Genomic DNA, 14,273 nt, shown 5'->3' with positions numbered 1-14,273 from the left:
TTCCATCCCACCTGAACTGTTTTAGACAGTAAACATGACTTACTGGATTATTTCTTCTCTGTTTCCACGGTGACTGCTTTCTAAATTTATCTTCTCTCTCAAGCGATTCATTTCTGCATCAAGACTTTTAACAGTTCTGCTGACCCTGATGGGCTCCGAGAAGATTTGCCTTGCTTTTGCTGTTTTTTCCTAAAGGAATGTTTGAAACTCAAACAATTGTCACATTTTTCAAAAATCTGTTTACTCTTCCCGACAAGTATTTTATGCTACAAACTCCAAGCAAGAACAATATTTTTGTGTTCTTTCTGTTTTCATTACAGCAAACCCAGTTAACAATTTTATTGACAACATTTATACATGAGTAGTTATTTCAGTGCCAAGAACTGTATCCAAGATTTTTAATACAATCACAGTTATTTAACTAATGCATACAAATAAGGAACCAAAATCACCATATTTAAATAGGGCAATCTTCCAAATGTCTTTATGGATGTGATTTCAGAGTTATTTAATAAGGCTCGATTAGGTAAGTCTTCAAAAGACCAGATATGGGGCCTGTACAAGGAAAACCCTACCACCCAAGAAACCAAAACAGTATTATTCAATTTAACTTAAGCCACAAATTTTAAGTAATTTTAATCTTCTTATTGCAAAACATGGAAGAAACGTTCCTAGATGGATGAACTCTAATTTCTCTGTCAAGAGAGAACTGGTGTCCTATCAGAAAAAAAGAGGTCTCAATTCACTTACACAAAATTCCTTTACTTGCTTTAGATAGTCAGTGTAGGACATAGCTGAAAGAATACTCAGTGCAGCTGAGTATTTTAATATGGTCTGTATGTTATACAAGTAGAATGATTTATGATTAAATATTAGAAGAATCATGACCATCTGACTTCAATAGCTAAAAAAAACCCCACCACACATACCTCTAATTCCTTTTCTTTGGAAACTAGTAAATTTTTGTGCTTATTTATGCAAGCCACGTGTTCTCTCTGTTTCTCCTCATAGTGCTGCAAATGGCGTTTACTGTTTTCCACTTCTGACTCAGCCTGGTTTAATTCAGCCTGTTTGGAACAAATCACGATGTGAGCTGTTTGGGGTAGATTCCTGAGAATCTCTCTAGTGTTTACTGACTTCTCAGAGGTTGTTCTAACTTATTTTGGTTTCAGTAACACTGCTTCTAGAGTCTGGGAGCTGTAACAGGAGCTTATGAGAAAGTCTATGCTCAATTCCGACAAGGAACAAATACATGCAATGATTTTAGGAATTATATCTTGAGGTGATGTTTTAACCTTTAAGAAAAGCTATGCTTTCTCCTAAAGCTCAGAAAAAAATGCATTTGTTTTTTACACTACATTCTATCTGGAACTTCAGATGCCTGTGTGATATCAGTCAGAACTGCATTTCTGTGTGGAAATTCAGTATCTTGCTATAGCTGTAATACACAATCATAGACTCATAGCATAGTTAAGGCTGGAACCTTTGAGAACATTAAGTACAACCATCAACCCAAAACCACCGCCATACACACCACTAAACCACATCCTGCAGTACAACAGCATACACTTCCAGGGATAGTGATTCCACCACTTGTCTGAGCAGTTTGTTCCAGTGGGTTACAACCCTTTCCATCAAATTTTTTCTCCTCATGTCTAAACTAAACCTCCCCTGGGGTGCAATTTGAAGCCATTTCCTCTCCTTCTGTCACTTGTTACCCAGGAGAAGAGACTGAGCCCCACCCCACTACAACCTCCTTTTAGGTGGTTGTAGAGACTAAGGTCCCCCTTGAAGCTCCTTTTCTCCAGGCTAAACAGCCACAGCTCCCTCAGCTGCTCCTCACAGGAACCGTGCTCCAGACCCTTCACCAGAAACCTCTATTCTATGTAAGTACTGATACCATTGAAGTGACATATCTTTCCAGAGAAGCAAAGAGGTATGAAGAATGACGTAAATTAGGACACATTTTCTTCTTCATCTCTGTCAACTAGATGGCTTGTCTTAAAGACAAAAACACCAAACCAAACAGAAAAAAAACAAGAAACAACTCAAAACCCCCAGAACAACACACAAGAAAACCAACCATCAACAACAATAATATATGCTCTTACTTTTTTCTAATTCTATCTTAAAACCAAAACTTGCTACATGTCAACAGTTAATTAAACAACTGTAGAACACTTAACAACACATCTGATTTAAAACCTCTTCAGGAATTTCATCGCTTCCCTCAACTGCATTCAGTACTCTAAATAATAAGATATGTTTTCATATTCTGAATAAATCTCTTCTCTTTCCATACAGAGTGGTTCTTTTAAAATAGATAATATCTCTAGAATTTCCATATTAGATATATTAGAACTAACACATTTATCTGTTGCTTTGCTGCCCTGTTTTCTTACTCTTTTTGTTTGCTCTTTTAATTTGGGCTGACTACACAGCAATTTACAGTTTAAATGAAACACATAAGAGATGCCAGAGTGATCTTTTAAGTTTTCTTTATTTCATCCTTCTACAAGTTTACAGTACTATAAATGTCCTGAACTCTTATTTCTGTTTCCTATTTTCAAACTGTAAGTTCTTTTTGCCAAAGTGAGATTGCCTTCCATTTGCCAATATCAAATTTTGCATGTCACCATTCTGCTATTTGTCTTAATTCTTGGTATTTTTCTGCTATTTCCAGGTGCCTTCTGTAGTCTTGAATAATTGAAACTATATACTGGTACCTTCTGTGATTATGTAACTTCATAAAATAACAACCAATTCATATAGAACTTCAAATGATATTTTGAGAAATGAATAGTTATGAACATTCTTAGCCAAGGTTTCTTAGAAACAAAACAAAAAATGTGATGCACGAGAAAGGAAAGTCAAGGAAACTGGTTTTCCTGCCTTTTTACTCCATGACTAAAGATACCTGAAAATGAACTCTCTTTAAACATAAAACACTACAGTTTCTACACATAACAATCATCATCACTTTTAAAATATTGCCAAGCTCATTTCCCAACATGTTCTAGATGGAATGCTCCATTTCCATCTTCTAGGTAGACCTTAAGTATAACAGGCAACAACAAGTTCTCTTCTCCTGCCTCACCTCTTCTTAACCTCATTCCCCTTGACGCACAAATGGAACAAATCAAAATACAATATAAAATTATTGTTACCTTAATTGGGCCAGCAATTTCCTCCACTTGAAGAATTTTTTCTTTCACTTCTTCTAATTTTTTTTCAGCTGCGTGGAGATTATTTTTCAGTTCTTCCATTTCTCTGCTTTGTAGCTGCATGTCTTGTTTCACAGATTCTATCCTACCCTTATTTTCTTCAGCTTCTTCTTGCTGTCAAAAGGTATTGAAGTTAAGAATAATAAAAAGAGACACATTTGTAAACTACTGTACCAGATTTTTTTAACTATCACTATCAGGGTACAGTATTACATTAAGTTCTCTGTAACTCTAATAAGAATAGGAGCAGCTCAATGTAAGTGTCACTAAAGCCCAAAGGAAGAGACTTATAGACCTTGTAGGAGACCACTAAATCAAAGTGCAAAATAAAAGTGGAACTTCATATTTATGTGACTGAAAATTAAGAGGATTTTATTTGGAGTTGTGATGAAAAGACTGAAAAGAACAAGGTAACTTCCCTCTGGATCTGTGGCCAATATACATCCAATACACAATGCAATGCAGGAAGAGTAAGTGAATTGTTATTGTCTCCTAGAAAATAACATCATTCCTAAATTATCATCATAAATACTTTCTGATTCAAAAAGAAAAATATTGCAAAACCTTGGGAAAAAAACTAAATCACCAAAAATAAATAAAATCCCTCCATTTACAGAAATGTTTAGAATTATGGCAAGCATTCCATTCCTCACAATCCAGCTTTGCTTATTTCAAAGCACTGCCAACATTAAAAGACATTGTCCATATGCTAATTAGACATAATTGCATAATCTGTTCTTACTAATATATGGATGTCCGCTGACTGGTGCTCTTCCACGTTTTCAAGATCTGCTATCTCTGCATTTGCTGTTTTTATTTTTGCCTGGGAAGAAAAAGAAAATACATGTTCTGAAGCTTAACTAAAGAGAAAAATTCACATTTGTTTATTTAAGTCATCACAGGAAAGAAGATACTTTTATTTTTTTAGCTTTGTTAGTGACTAACAAGATACACAACTCTTCACACCCACCTGTGGAATTTATTTTCATGAGATATAACTTGTTCTGAAAGTCGTGTGCTTTAATTCATTAAGTTACCATATTTCCATTCAATATGACAATTTAATAAAATACACTTTATTTTTTCTCCAAGAATTTATCTTCAGCATTTCAGACTGCATGCTAGGGTTTTTTTTGCTGCTTCTTACTTATTATTTACTGAATATAAACTTATATCATATGTATTAGCTTACACTGCCTACCAGGAGCACCACTGGCCACCAAAAATATATATCCTACCTAGAAGTACCAGAGACCAGACCACAGAAAGGAGGCTAACAGCTGTAAAATAGTTTATAAAGAAATTAAAATGAAGAGAACTTAAAGAAGAAATATTCAGCATATCAAGATTGGTTAAGAATATACCAGAAGAGCATGAAGATAAGATTCTGGGAATGAAGAGGCAAGGCACAACAGAAATAAAGGAGAGAAAAGTATTATATGATGAAAGTGTCTTTTCTGTGCAACAACTTACTACTAGTGTCAAAAATAGCAGTATAAATTTGTAAGATTTAGCACAAGGTGGGGAAAGATACCGAACAGAAACAACAGCATGTGTAATGATTGATGTGGCCTCTATCATTCTGTCCTCAATTGTAAGAGCATACAACAACAACAACAACAACAACAACAACAACAAAAAAAAAAAAAAAAAAAAAAGCAAACAAGAAAAGTAAGGAGAAAAATTAAAAACTATCAGGCACTCCAAATAGATTGCAGAAGTCAAAATGAAATAGGGAAAGACTGAGGAGTTTCTAAAAACTAACACTGTACCCATTTTTACCTGTAGCTGTTTTTGGTGTCGCCGATGACCATAGAGATGATCTTCATTCTGCCTGATCTCATTTTCAATGGAATGTAAGCGTTGTTGAGAGGCTGTCAACTGTGCCCGTTTGTTTTCAATTTCCTTATTCAAGTGACTTTATGAACAAAGTGATATTGAGATGTTACATACTACACAGATATTATTTGTGACACACACATACAGAAATACACAAAAAAAAATTAAATGCATTACAAGACAAAGGGTAAAAATGCACTTCTTTTTAACTAGCCTACGTCATTCCCCCATAGCAAAATCGGAAATGGAATGCCTGTAACACCTTGAAAGTTAAAATAATTTCTGAGTGGAATTCATTATATACTGACATGAACAAACTACAAGTAACTGACACATTTAAAACTTCTGAGTTTATAAAAATGAATTTCAACATTCAATTCAGTTTATACTATCAGCTATTAATACTAAAATTGCCTAATATGTCTCTAATATAATCTGAGCCTCAAAATTAAAGTATTCTATTGTCACAAATTTCCTTGGTGACAGCAAGAGTTTGTAATCGTTGAAGTATATTTTGCTTTTTCATCTACCATTTTGAAAGCAATGAGAGAAAAAACCCCTAAAAATATAAAAGGTGAGGGAATTCTCAGAGATACCTACCATGAATGAAGTCAAAAGCCTGAGGAAACACAGGTGCAAAGTTTGAAACCAACAGGAGGATGTGTGATAACAACTTTGGTTTGAATAGTCAGGCCTCCCTTGCAGTAAACTACAACATCTCTGTTCAAGTATTATATCTTTAAGAAACAGCCTTGACTCCATACTCTTTTTGACCAAGCATACAAAAGAAGGTAGCTGGATTTCCTGGAGTACTAAGCAAAGAAAATCCCTGCTTGGTGGGTAAGATCTACATGCCACAAGCTGAAAGACAACTAAATACAATGCAAGTTTGTTCCTATCACAAAAAGTCACTGAAATGAAGAGATTTTCTAGAATTCTCAGAAAGGAAGTATAAATATCAGAAAGAAAATGGAGGAGATTAGAGACTAGTGTACATGCAAATAGACAAATATGCAATTCCACTGTTCATACCTACAAGTGCACTTTCTACAAACGTGTTAAAAGATACTAACCTGATTTCTGCCTCAACATCTTGACTTAGGAACTTGGGTCTGACAAAACTGGAAGAGTAATAGCGTCGTTCAAATACTTGATCACCTTCAGCAGTGAAAGCTTCTCTACAGTTTCTCGGGGGCCGATTGCACTGCATTATCTCACGAGCCCTACGGCTATCCTGAAAAACAAAATGCCCTTATAACACCAGCAGAAATGCAACCATAATTAAAGAGAAGAGTTTAAAAGTTGTCCAGATGTTTTCACCCAGAAATAATTTCAATTCTTAATGAAAAGAAATACATTAATGAAAGAATGTGAATATTATCTATAACATCAAGAATCTACTTTTCTTAGTTGAGTAAGACATTCTCAAGAACCCAGTAAGTTTAATTGGTCATTTATTTGTGAATTCTGTAATCTAATCAGTCCCTTATAATTTGCCTTGGGGGAAAAAAATCACTAACCAGAAGGTCACTATGCACAGATATATTCAACTATCAAAAGTAAATAAACATAGAGGAAAGAAGCTTCTAAAGCAAGGGATAAAGGACATCAAACAAGATTCAATTAAAGTTCAGGGAAAGATGTTGGTAAAAAATCCCAACATTGACAGTGCCAGACTAAGTGCCGTTGTTCAAGGCAACCATGTTATCTATTCCAATGTATTAATTTTTCCACAGGATACTTCTTTCAGATTCACTTGAAATTACTCAGGTAGGGCTCAAAGGTAATAATGTTATGAAAATCACTGATTAGTTCAGGCAGAGGGGGAAGAAGAGTCCCAATATTCCTGCCATGACAAAAGCCTACAAAATTCAGCTGTTATATAACCCACTCAGTGACAGCCATGCTTGATAAACAGTCAGCTCTGCCTCAGACAGAGCATGAACCACCTCTCCCCAGTAAGACCGTCAGAGGATAAACTGGGACAAAAGATTTTGGAGAAAAATAAAATTCACAAAAAGTAAGGATCATTAGTTCTGCTTACTTAGAGAATATCCTGCCTTCTCTAAATAAAAATATACGCCTTATTTTTATCTTTGAATACTTTATCTGTAATCTTATCTGCAGGAGCTGGTATCTTCAGTACTAACAGAATATCAAAAATCAATTAAGATCAGAAATCAGATAGTGCCAGAAAACTTAGCTACCAGCTTCTAGGTACAACTGGTAGGGGCAGCTTGGAAATTTTGCTAACTCCCAGACTACCCAAAAGCAGCACATCCTGAACCCACCAAGTAACAGAGAGACATGAGACAGAGCCAGCACTTATGAGGCTGACTACCCACATGTGGACTATTTAGACTGGGAAATTACACCACTTAGAGGCCCAGAAAGGTAGTGGCAAACAACCCAGAAACAAACAGGGAAAGTCCTGAAACACATGGGGCAGAGAGGGGAGCAGAACTTCCTCGACCTCTTTTATTCATTACAGACACTACCAGTGAAGACATCATAAATGCTCCACGCTCTTTCTTTAAAGATCAACAGGGAGCATAAAGCTTACTTTAATCAGCAGGACTGTTTCTATACCCCTCACATCAATCAAACAATTGGCAACCACTGGATTTTCTATTTCCAATGCTGTCAGAACTGTTGGGAATTCTGGATGATGAACAGCTCTGAAGAAAAGAAAAAAAAAACATTCATAAAACTCCCATGAGATTCTTAAAAAAAAAAAATACAAATAGTTCTTTTCAACCATCAAGGCTAAGAAATAAAATTTACAACATACTTACCTCTGACTAGTATCATAAATTTTATTCTGAAATTTATTTACAATTATCTGAGGTCTCTGTCCATGTGGATAATATTTTGACATCAGTGACTGAAGAGTTCTTTCATCGCTGTGATTATCACAGCAAAATGCCTGAAGAGAGCTTTTTAAACAGCATTCAATAGCCAAGATCAGTTCAGGATCTTTTGGATGAATCAAAGCACCTAAATAAACATAAGAAGCAAGGCTTTAGGTGCTGTGTTCCATGAGAAAATGTTCAGTAGAGCATTTTTACCACTCAAGGTTCTTGTTTTGTTGTATTTCAGGTTTTTAAACGAGTCTAAAATAAACCTTTTTTACAGGTAGAAAAAAAAATTAAGAAGTTGACTAAAAGTTCAAAGACTCTACAACAGATCTACCTTTTTTAAGTCTAAAATAAACTTTTCTTATAGGTAGAAAAAAAAATTTAAGAGGTTGACTAAAAGTTAAAAGACTCAACAAAAATATAATTGCTCTGCCTAGAGACACCTACACATAGTTGGAGGCCTGTATTTTCTTCCATTAGGGTACCAATTTTCTAATAGCTTAGCAGAAATATATCAAGGCAAAGACAGCTAATCAACAATTTATCACTTTAAGGATGAAGGCAGTGGAACAGCTATACTGCAAATTAAACAAACACGAAGATTTCCATTATATCACCTGTCTTCAGTGGCACATATTCTCTTACCCTGCAGTAAATGCCACATACTTTACATCCAGAATATGCTGAAACCTTTCCTCCCATTCACAAACTGAAAATAACAGCCATTGTCAGAGCTGGACAGAAGACAAATAAAAGCCAGCTTTCCAAGAGAATCTCATTTGTGTCTGTCTGACCTGTTCCTTCCAAACATCTTACGTTTGAGAAACCCACAAGTCAGCCACTGGACATTTTGAACAAAATCTGTCCATGATCTGGACAGTGCTATCCACTGAGGAACAAGCAGGCAAAGCACAGTTCTCTGATGCCTTAAGGATGTGGGGGAGTTGGAGGGATGCATTGAAAGTTTACCATTGTAAAATATCTCAACAAAAATGGCTGGAAAATGAGGAAAGCCAGTAGATGTAAGTGAGGGCATAACAGAAGCAAAAGGTAACATACCAAGGTAAAACCTTTAGTCCAGGAAGTACAGAAGAAAAAGATATATCTGAAGTTCCATAAAGAACAAAGATTTCTAAAAGACCACTAGTTAGATTAGCAACCATACAAAAATATCCCATGAGAAAGTATGTTTCAGAAATTGTTCTCACCTAAAGGTCCAAGAGGTTTCTTTCTAAATTGTCCTTGTTTATGGGCTACTTCAACTGCTTCAAGAAATGCTGGTACATATGGTCCAAATCTTTTCAAAGCGTTTGTTTTACTGTCTTTCAGGTCTCTCATCTGTTTCTGGTGGGCATCCAGTGCTTGCTGCACTTCAGCGCTTTCTCTCCTAAGAAAACAGATTTTTTTTTCAGTAGTTATAGAGCCTAAATTACACTAAAATAATTATAAAGCCTTGTTTTTCAATTACTAATAGGATTGTGTATCAAGGTATCAGTAGTTCAATGTAAAGCTAGGTACACACATGCTGTAAGATTTTTATAATTTCAAGAAACATGAGAAAAAAAAAGCAAGAGATAAAAATACTACTTTGCAACAGTTCTACAATACTTTTTTATTTCTAACGAATTATAATGAATTTATTTTATTTCTAATTATCTTTTTCAATTTCACTGTCTTCAAAGATCTTCAACAAAACATAGAGTAAGCCTTGGTTGTAATAATTGATAAGAGCCATTTACATTAATACACCAGGTGCAATAAGGAACAATTCTCAAATCCTTTAGGACAATAAAAGTTCATCTTTTCAAATCAAAGCCAGAGTGCTTTGTTTTTTCTATCTTGGGTATGGGCTAAATTCATATTTGAACCTCTTTGCCTCAAAGCCTCTGTGAATTGCCTTAGCTATAGAAGCAGCAATTACTCCTAAGTGTATCTATTGTCTTATAATGTGAAAAATAAACTGGAGTCTAATACCTCAGGGATCACAGGTACATTAGAAGGGATACATAAAAGAAGGGATTCCCTCTAACTTGAAACAGAGGCAAACGATTACATTCAAAAAGCGTAACTTACCTGAGTCTAGAATGATCTTCCCTACACTTAGATATAGCCTGCTGAAACTGATCCAACTGCTGACTAATCATTACTTCTTCATCATGGAATGCCTTCAACTGTTCCCTTAAGTATGCAATTCTCCTCTGTCTTTCCAATTTCTCAGGCTCTGAAACCTGATTAGCACTAGAAAAGAACATAGTTCCATATTTTAAAACCATATTGATGATTTAAAAGTGACATGAACTTCATTATTTGTAGTGTAGAGAATATTTACTCATCAGTTACATTTAAGATTCTGTTAAGCTGCAAGATATACATAGCAATAATGCCAATTTGAATTTTTTTTTATATTTCTAATCACATGTAACTCCTCCCAGTTACATTCCTATTGCAATTGGTTTAGGACATATTGGTTTTGCACTATCATGGAAAGGTAAGGAATATCTATTATCACCAAAACCAAACCAAACCAAGACAACCCCAAAACAAACAAAAACGCCACTTTTGCTACCCAGTTGCCTCTTCTTTTGACCTTTTAGTCAAAATCTTGGTATGTAAAGGAGCAGGATCAGAAATATTCAGGTATTTAACTGGACCCTGCTAAAGACTAAATAAATATTTTCTATTACTGCAGGTTTTCTCAGTAATCAGAAAAGCTTACTTCTTTTCCAACTATATCTTAATAAACATACACCATATTTACCAGCTTTTCAGTTCTTCAATTTGCTTATGGAGCTGTTCCCTGTCTTTTTCCAGACGTTTTAACTCCGTTTTGGAGCGATTATAAATGATCTATCAAGGAAACAGGATACAGTGGTTTAAGAAATAGAAGAAATAATTTCTGAAAGAAGTACAGTTTTGAGTAAATACAGAACTGCAGCAAATCAGACAAACATAACTTGATTTTCAGAAATTACATCTATTTATTTATTTTGACCTAAGCTTAACACTGTTTAGTAACTATGTAAAGGCATAAACACCAGAGCTCCTGAACAGACACTACTTGCCAGTCAGGCAGGAAATTGCACCTGTTCTGAACTCACCATGGACTTAAGAAGCCAAGATACAGGTGTAGAATTAGAGATGGGCAGAGCATGGATAAGTTTATAGCTTTAAATTGGTATGAACTTTGAAAGCATTTTTTTTGCCTACCTCAGCTTCATTGACTGCTTTTCTTTTTGCCTGCACTTCAGCCTTCAAAGAAATACACTGAGGATGAAGGCCTTGTGCTTCTTCACTTACTGTTATCAATTTGTCCTGTATTGCTTTGTACTTTTTTTCTGCTTCATTCACTTTTTCCTTTGGTGAAAAAAACAACAAAAGTCATAATGGAACAAAATTTTCTTCAAAACATCTTAATGTTACAAGACAAATATCTCTCAAAAGAATCCATCAGACACATTTCAATTGTTTAAATTCTGTTGGGTTTCAAAAAAAAGAGCAAGACATTGCCACCATGGATATGCTAAGATGAAAACTCAAAAATGTTCATTCTTGGGGAATCAACAGGCTACCAAATCTGTGACAGAGATAGCAAACTTTTTTCCTATCTCAATGTTTACTCAGGACTTTTAATACAATAAGGTCAAGTACCATGACACCAAAAGAAATTAAACCAGTGTCAAGACAGTGTTCCTTCATTGCTACATAGACATGCTGACCAGAAACCAAAAAATGTGAAATTGTGAAGCACGTACTTTTTAAAATAAAGAAAAAAAAACATAAAAAACCATAAAATCATTTAAAAAAAAAGGAAAATAAGTGCTACAAGGACAGTTTGGAGGACTTTTAATAGACTGAGAAGTTCTGGGGCTGTTCAGCCTGGAGAAGTGGAGGTCGCATGAAGACCTCATAGCAGCCTTTTGGTATCTGAAGGGTGGCGAAGGAAGCTGGAGAGAGATTCTTCATTATCTGTATTGATATGACAAGGAATAATGGGTTTGAACTGAAAGAAAATTATTTAGAAAAAAATTTAGATTAGCTATATGGAATTAATTCTTTATTGTGGGGGTGGTGAGGCAATGTCACAGGCTGCCCAGAGAAGCTGTGGATGCCCCATACCTGGAAGTGTTCAGTGCCAGGTGGGATGGGGCTTTGAGCAGCCTGATCCATTGGAAGGTGTCCCTGCCTGTGGCAGGGGGGTTGGAACTGGATGATCTTCATGGTCTCTTCCCACACAAACTATTCTATGATTATAGATTCAAAATAATGATGCCAGATTCTCTGCACAAAATGTGTTTCATATGCAAATCAGAATGTATGACAAAATTATTTTTTCTTGCTACCTACAGAAGTCTTAAGAACCATCCCAAAACTTCCAGATGTCTCCTGAAATCATTGCTCTTCTCTAAAGGCAATGATACCCACGAAAACCTTCACAACAGATCTCTGACTTGGGGGGTGACTACAGCTAGAGTGCTATATGGTTTAGACCATACACCTACCTGGCATTCTTCGACCTTCTGAAGGAGCTCTGTATTTCCTTCTTCAGCTCTGACACCATCTTTGAGCAGCTCTACTTCTTTTTCCATCTCACTCACCTAAAAAAGCCCGTATTAGCATATGCACAGGAGACTGGGAATGAAGCACATTTCACATGAACAAACATATTTTAGCAAGACATTTACCACTGCCCACGCCATTTGATGTTTCAAATCTTTGAGACGAGTTTGCATGTCATTCACAAACGTGATGCTTTTGAAAGATTCCTTCTTTTCCAAATAAAGCTGCTTAAGTTCTTCAAGACGCTTAAAAAAGAAAATAAGGGTTCAATCATGACTGTGAAAAGCTGTGATATAACATGAAATTTTGGAAATATTTGGGTTTTTGAAATTTAATGTCACTGAGATCTAATAAAACCAAACTACGCAGTTTAACTCCTGTACTTCCTTCACTGCTCAGATCTATCCTAATAATTATTTTAACTTTTACATACCTCTTCCCCTTGTTCTATCTGAACACGGGTATTTTTTTTAGTTTTCCCAATAAATGAATAATCTTCTTTCATTTGTTCCAGCTGAGTTGCCTTCATAAAAAACTAAAAAGGAATAAAAAGATGCAGATGTGAGATCAGCACCCTATCTAAGTGGACCTTCAATAATTATGACAGAATGACCAGTCATCCCAAGATCCCTGCATGCTTAATGATATCCAAAGTGAAAAAACTGGTCAGGTTGTGGTGGTACAACTTCCACCCCTCCTCAGGCCACAATGTGGTATTTGAAATGTTTGTTAGCCCCAGCCTTGATGAACAGAAGCTGGGATCAGCCCCTCCTGAGTTTATTAGAAACACTCTCTACTCTCAGGAACTTACACTGTCTGACAAGCTCCTCTTTCTAAATGAAGAGCTTTTGAAACTTGTTTTTCTTGCCTGACTAAAAACCCAAATAGAACAACATTTTTGTTATCGAATTGTTACAGAAAGTTACTGACTTGGATTGTGGTCAGGGTGAAAAATTACTATGACTAAAGCCCACCCTCTTGTGACCCTATGAACAATGGTCGCAAGCGAGACCCCCTGAGCTCTCCTGGACCACAATGGGCTGTGGCAGCATCTCTGATCACTGTGAGCCAGAGAACCCTCACATTTATAGCATCTCTCTCTGAGTGAGACACCACTGTGAGCCAGAGAACCCTCACGTTTATAGCATCTCTCTCTGAGTGAGACACCACTGTGAGCCAGAGAACCCTCACATTTATAGCATCTCTCTCTGAGTGAGACACCACTGTGAGCCAGAGAACCCTCACGTTTATTTGGAGAATGGCTGCCAGAAGCTGCCAGATCCTGGGCTGATACCCCCACTCCTCAAGGATCAGCCTTCATCCTCTGAGAAGATCCAAAGGCATTTGAGATAAGTACTTTCTCTGAGTTGCAGGGAAATCTTTCACAGGTATACAACTTGTACACAGTCTTTAGGTCTGCATATGTAGACATGTGCATCTGGTATAGCAACTGTATTATGAATGTTTTTTAAGATTCTGAAGTACTCAGATTAGTAAGAAAATTAGGCCTATGAGTGAGTTACCATTGTAGTATTGTAAACTCTCTAAGAATCATCTGTCAAATTGTTTAAAACAGGCTACTAATTAAGTACTGTCAAATTAATGCACTGTCAAAACCTTTAGGCCTGAAGTGTGGTCAAGTCCAGAGCTAGGTTTGGCAAGGGGATCCATTCTGAACCTTGGGACTTAATGGGAAGGTCTCCTTTACTCCTTTTTATCCATACCTTTTTCCCATTCCAACCTCCATATAGATAACTTATGTTGATTTTGGTTTTAGATTTAGTAATTTCAGGTT

At 36.0% G+C, this 14,273-nt stretch overlaps 1 protein-coding gene across 3 annotated transcripts in view; it reads right to left on the bottom strand.

Annotated features, from left to right (window-relative positions):
* Window positions 1-14,273, bottom strand: part of SMC6 (structural maintenance of chromosomes 6) — a 38,463-nt gene that overhangs the window by 7,789 nt on the left and 16,401 nt on the right. For all 3 annotated transcript variants that reach the window (XM_059467818.1, XM_059467816.1, XM_059467817.1), the window contains exons 8-22: window positions 12,912-13,013; window positions 12,604-12,723; window positions 12,421-12,516; window positions 11,129-11,275; window positions 10,680-10,768; window positions 9,995-10,159; window positions 9,130-9,308; window positions 7,859-8,060; window positions 7,627-7,741; window positions 6,137-6,297; window positions 5,007-5,142; window positions 3,967-4,047; window positions 3,168-3,338; window positions 930-1,067; window positions 44-189 (exon numbers count right to left, since the gene is read on the bottom strand). In XM_059467818.1, coding sequence (XP_059323801.1) covers window positions 44-189; window positions 930-1,067; window positions 3,168-3,338; window positions 3,967-4,047; window positions 5,007-5,142; window positions 6,137-6,297; window positions 7,627-7,741; window positions 7,859-8,060; window positions 9,130-9,308; window positions 9,995-10,159; window positions 10,680-10,768; window positions 11,129-11,275; window positions 12,421-12,516; window positions 12,604-12,723; window positions 12,912-13,013 — 2,048 coding nt within the window. The remainder of the gene's footprint in view (window positions 1-43; window positions 190-929; window positions 1,068-3,167; window positions 3,339-3,966; window positions 4,048-5,006; window positions 5,143-6,136; window positions 6,298-7,626; window positions 7,742-7,858; window positions 8,061-9,129; window positions 9,309-9,994; window positions 10,160-10,679; window positions 10,769-11,128; window positions 11,276-12,420; window positions 12,517-12,603; window positions 12,724-12,911; window positions 13,014-14,273) is intronic.

This window comes from Ammospiza nelsoni, chromosome 3 (genome assembly GCF_027579445.1).
Source record: "Ammospiza nelsoni isolate bAmmNel1 chromosome 3, bAmmNel1.pri, whole genome shotgun sequence".
NCBI lineage: Eukaryota > Metazoa > Chordata > Aves > Passeriformes > Passerellidae > Ammospiza > Ammospiza nelsoni.
The sequence above is the reverse complement of the archived record's forward strand: the minus strand, read 5'-3'. Positions and strand labels throughout refer to the sequence as shown.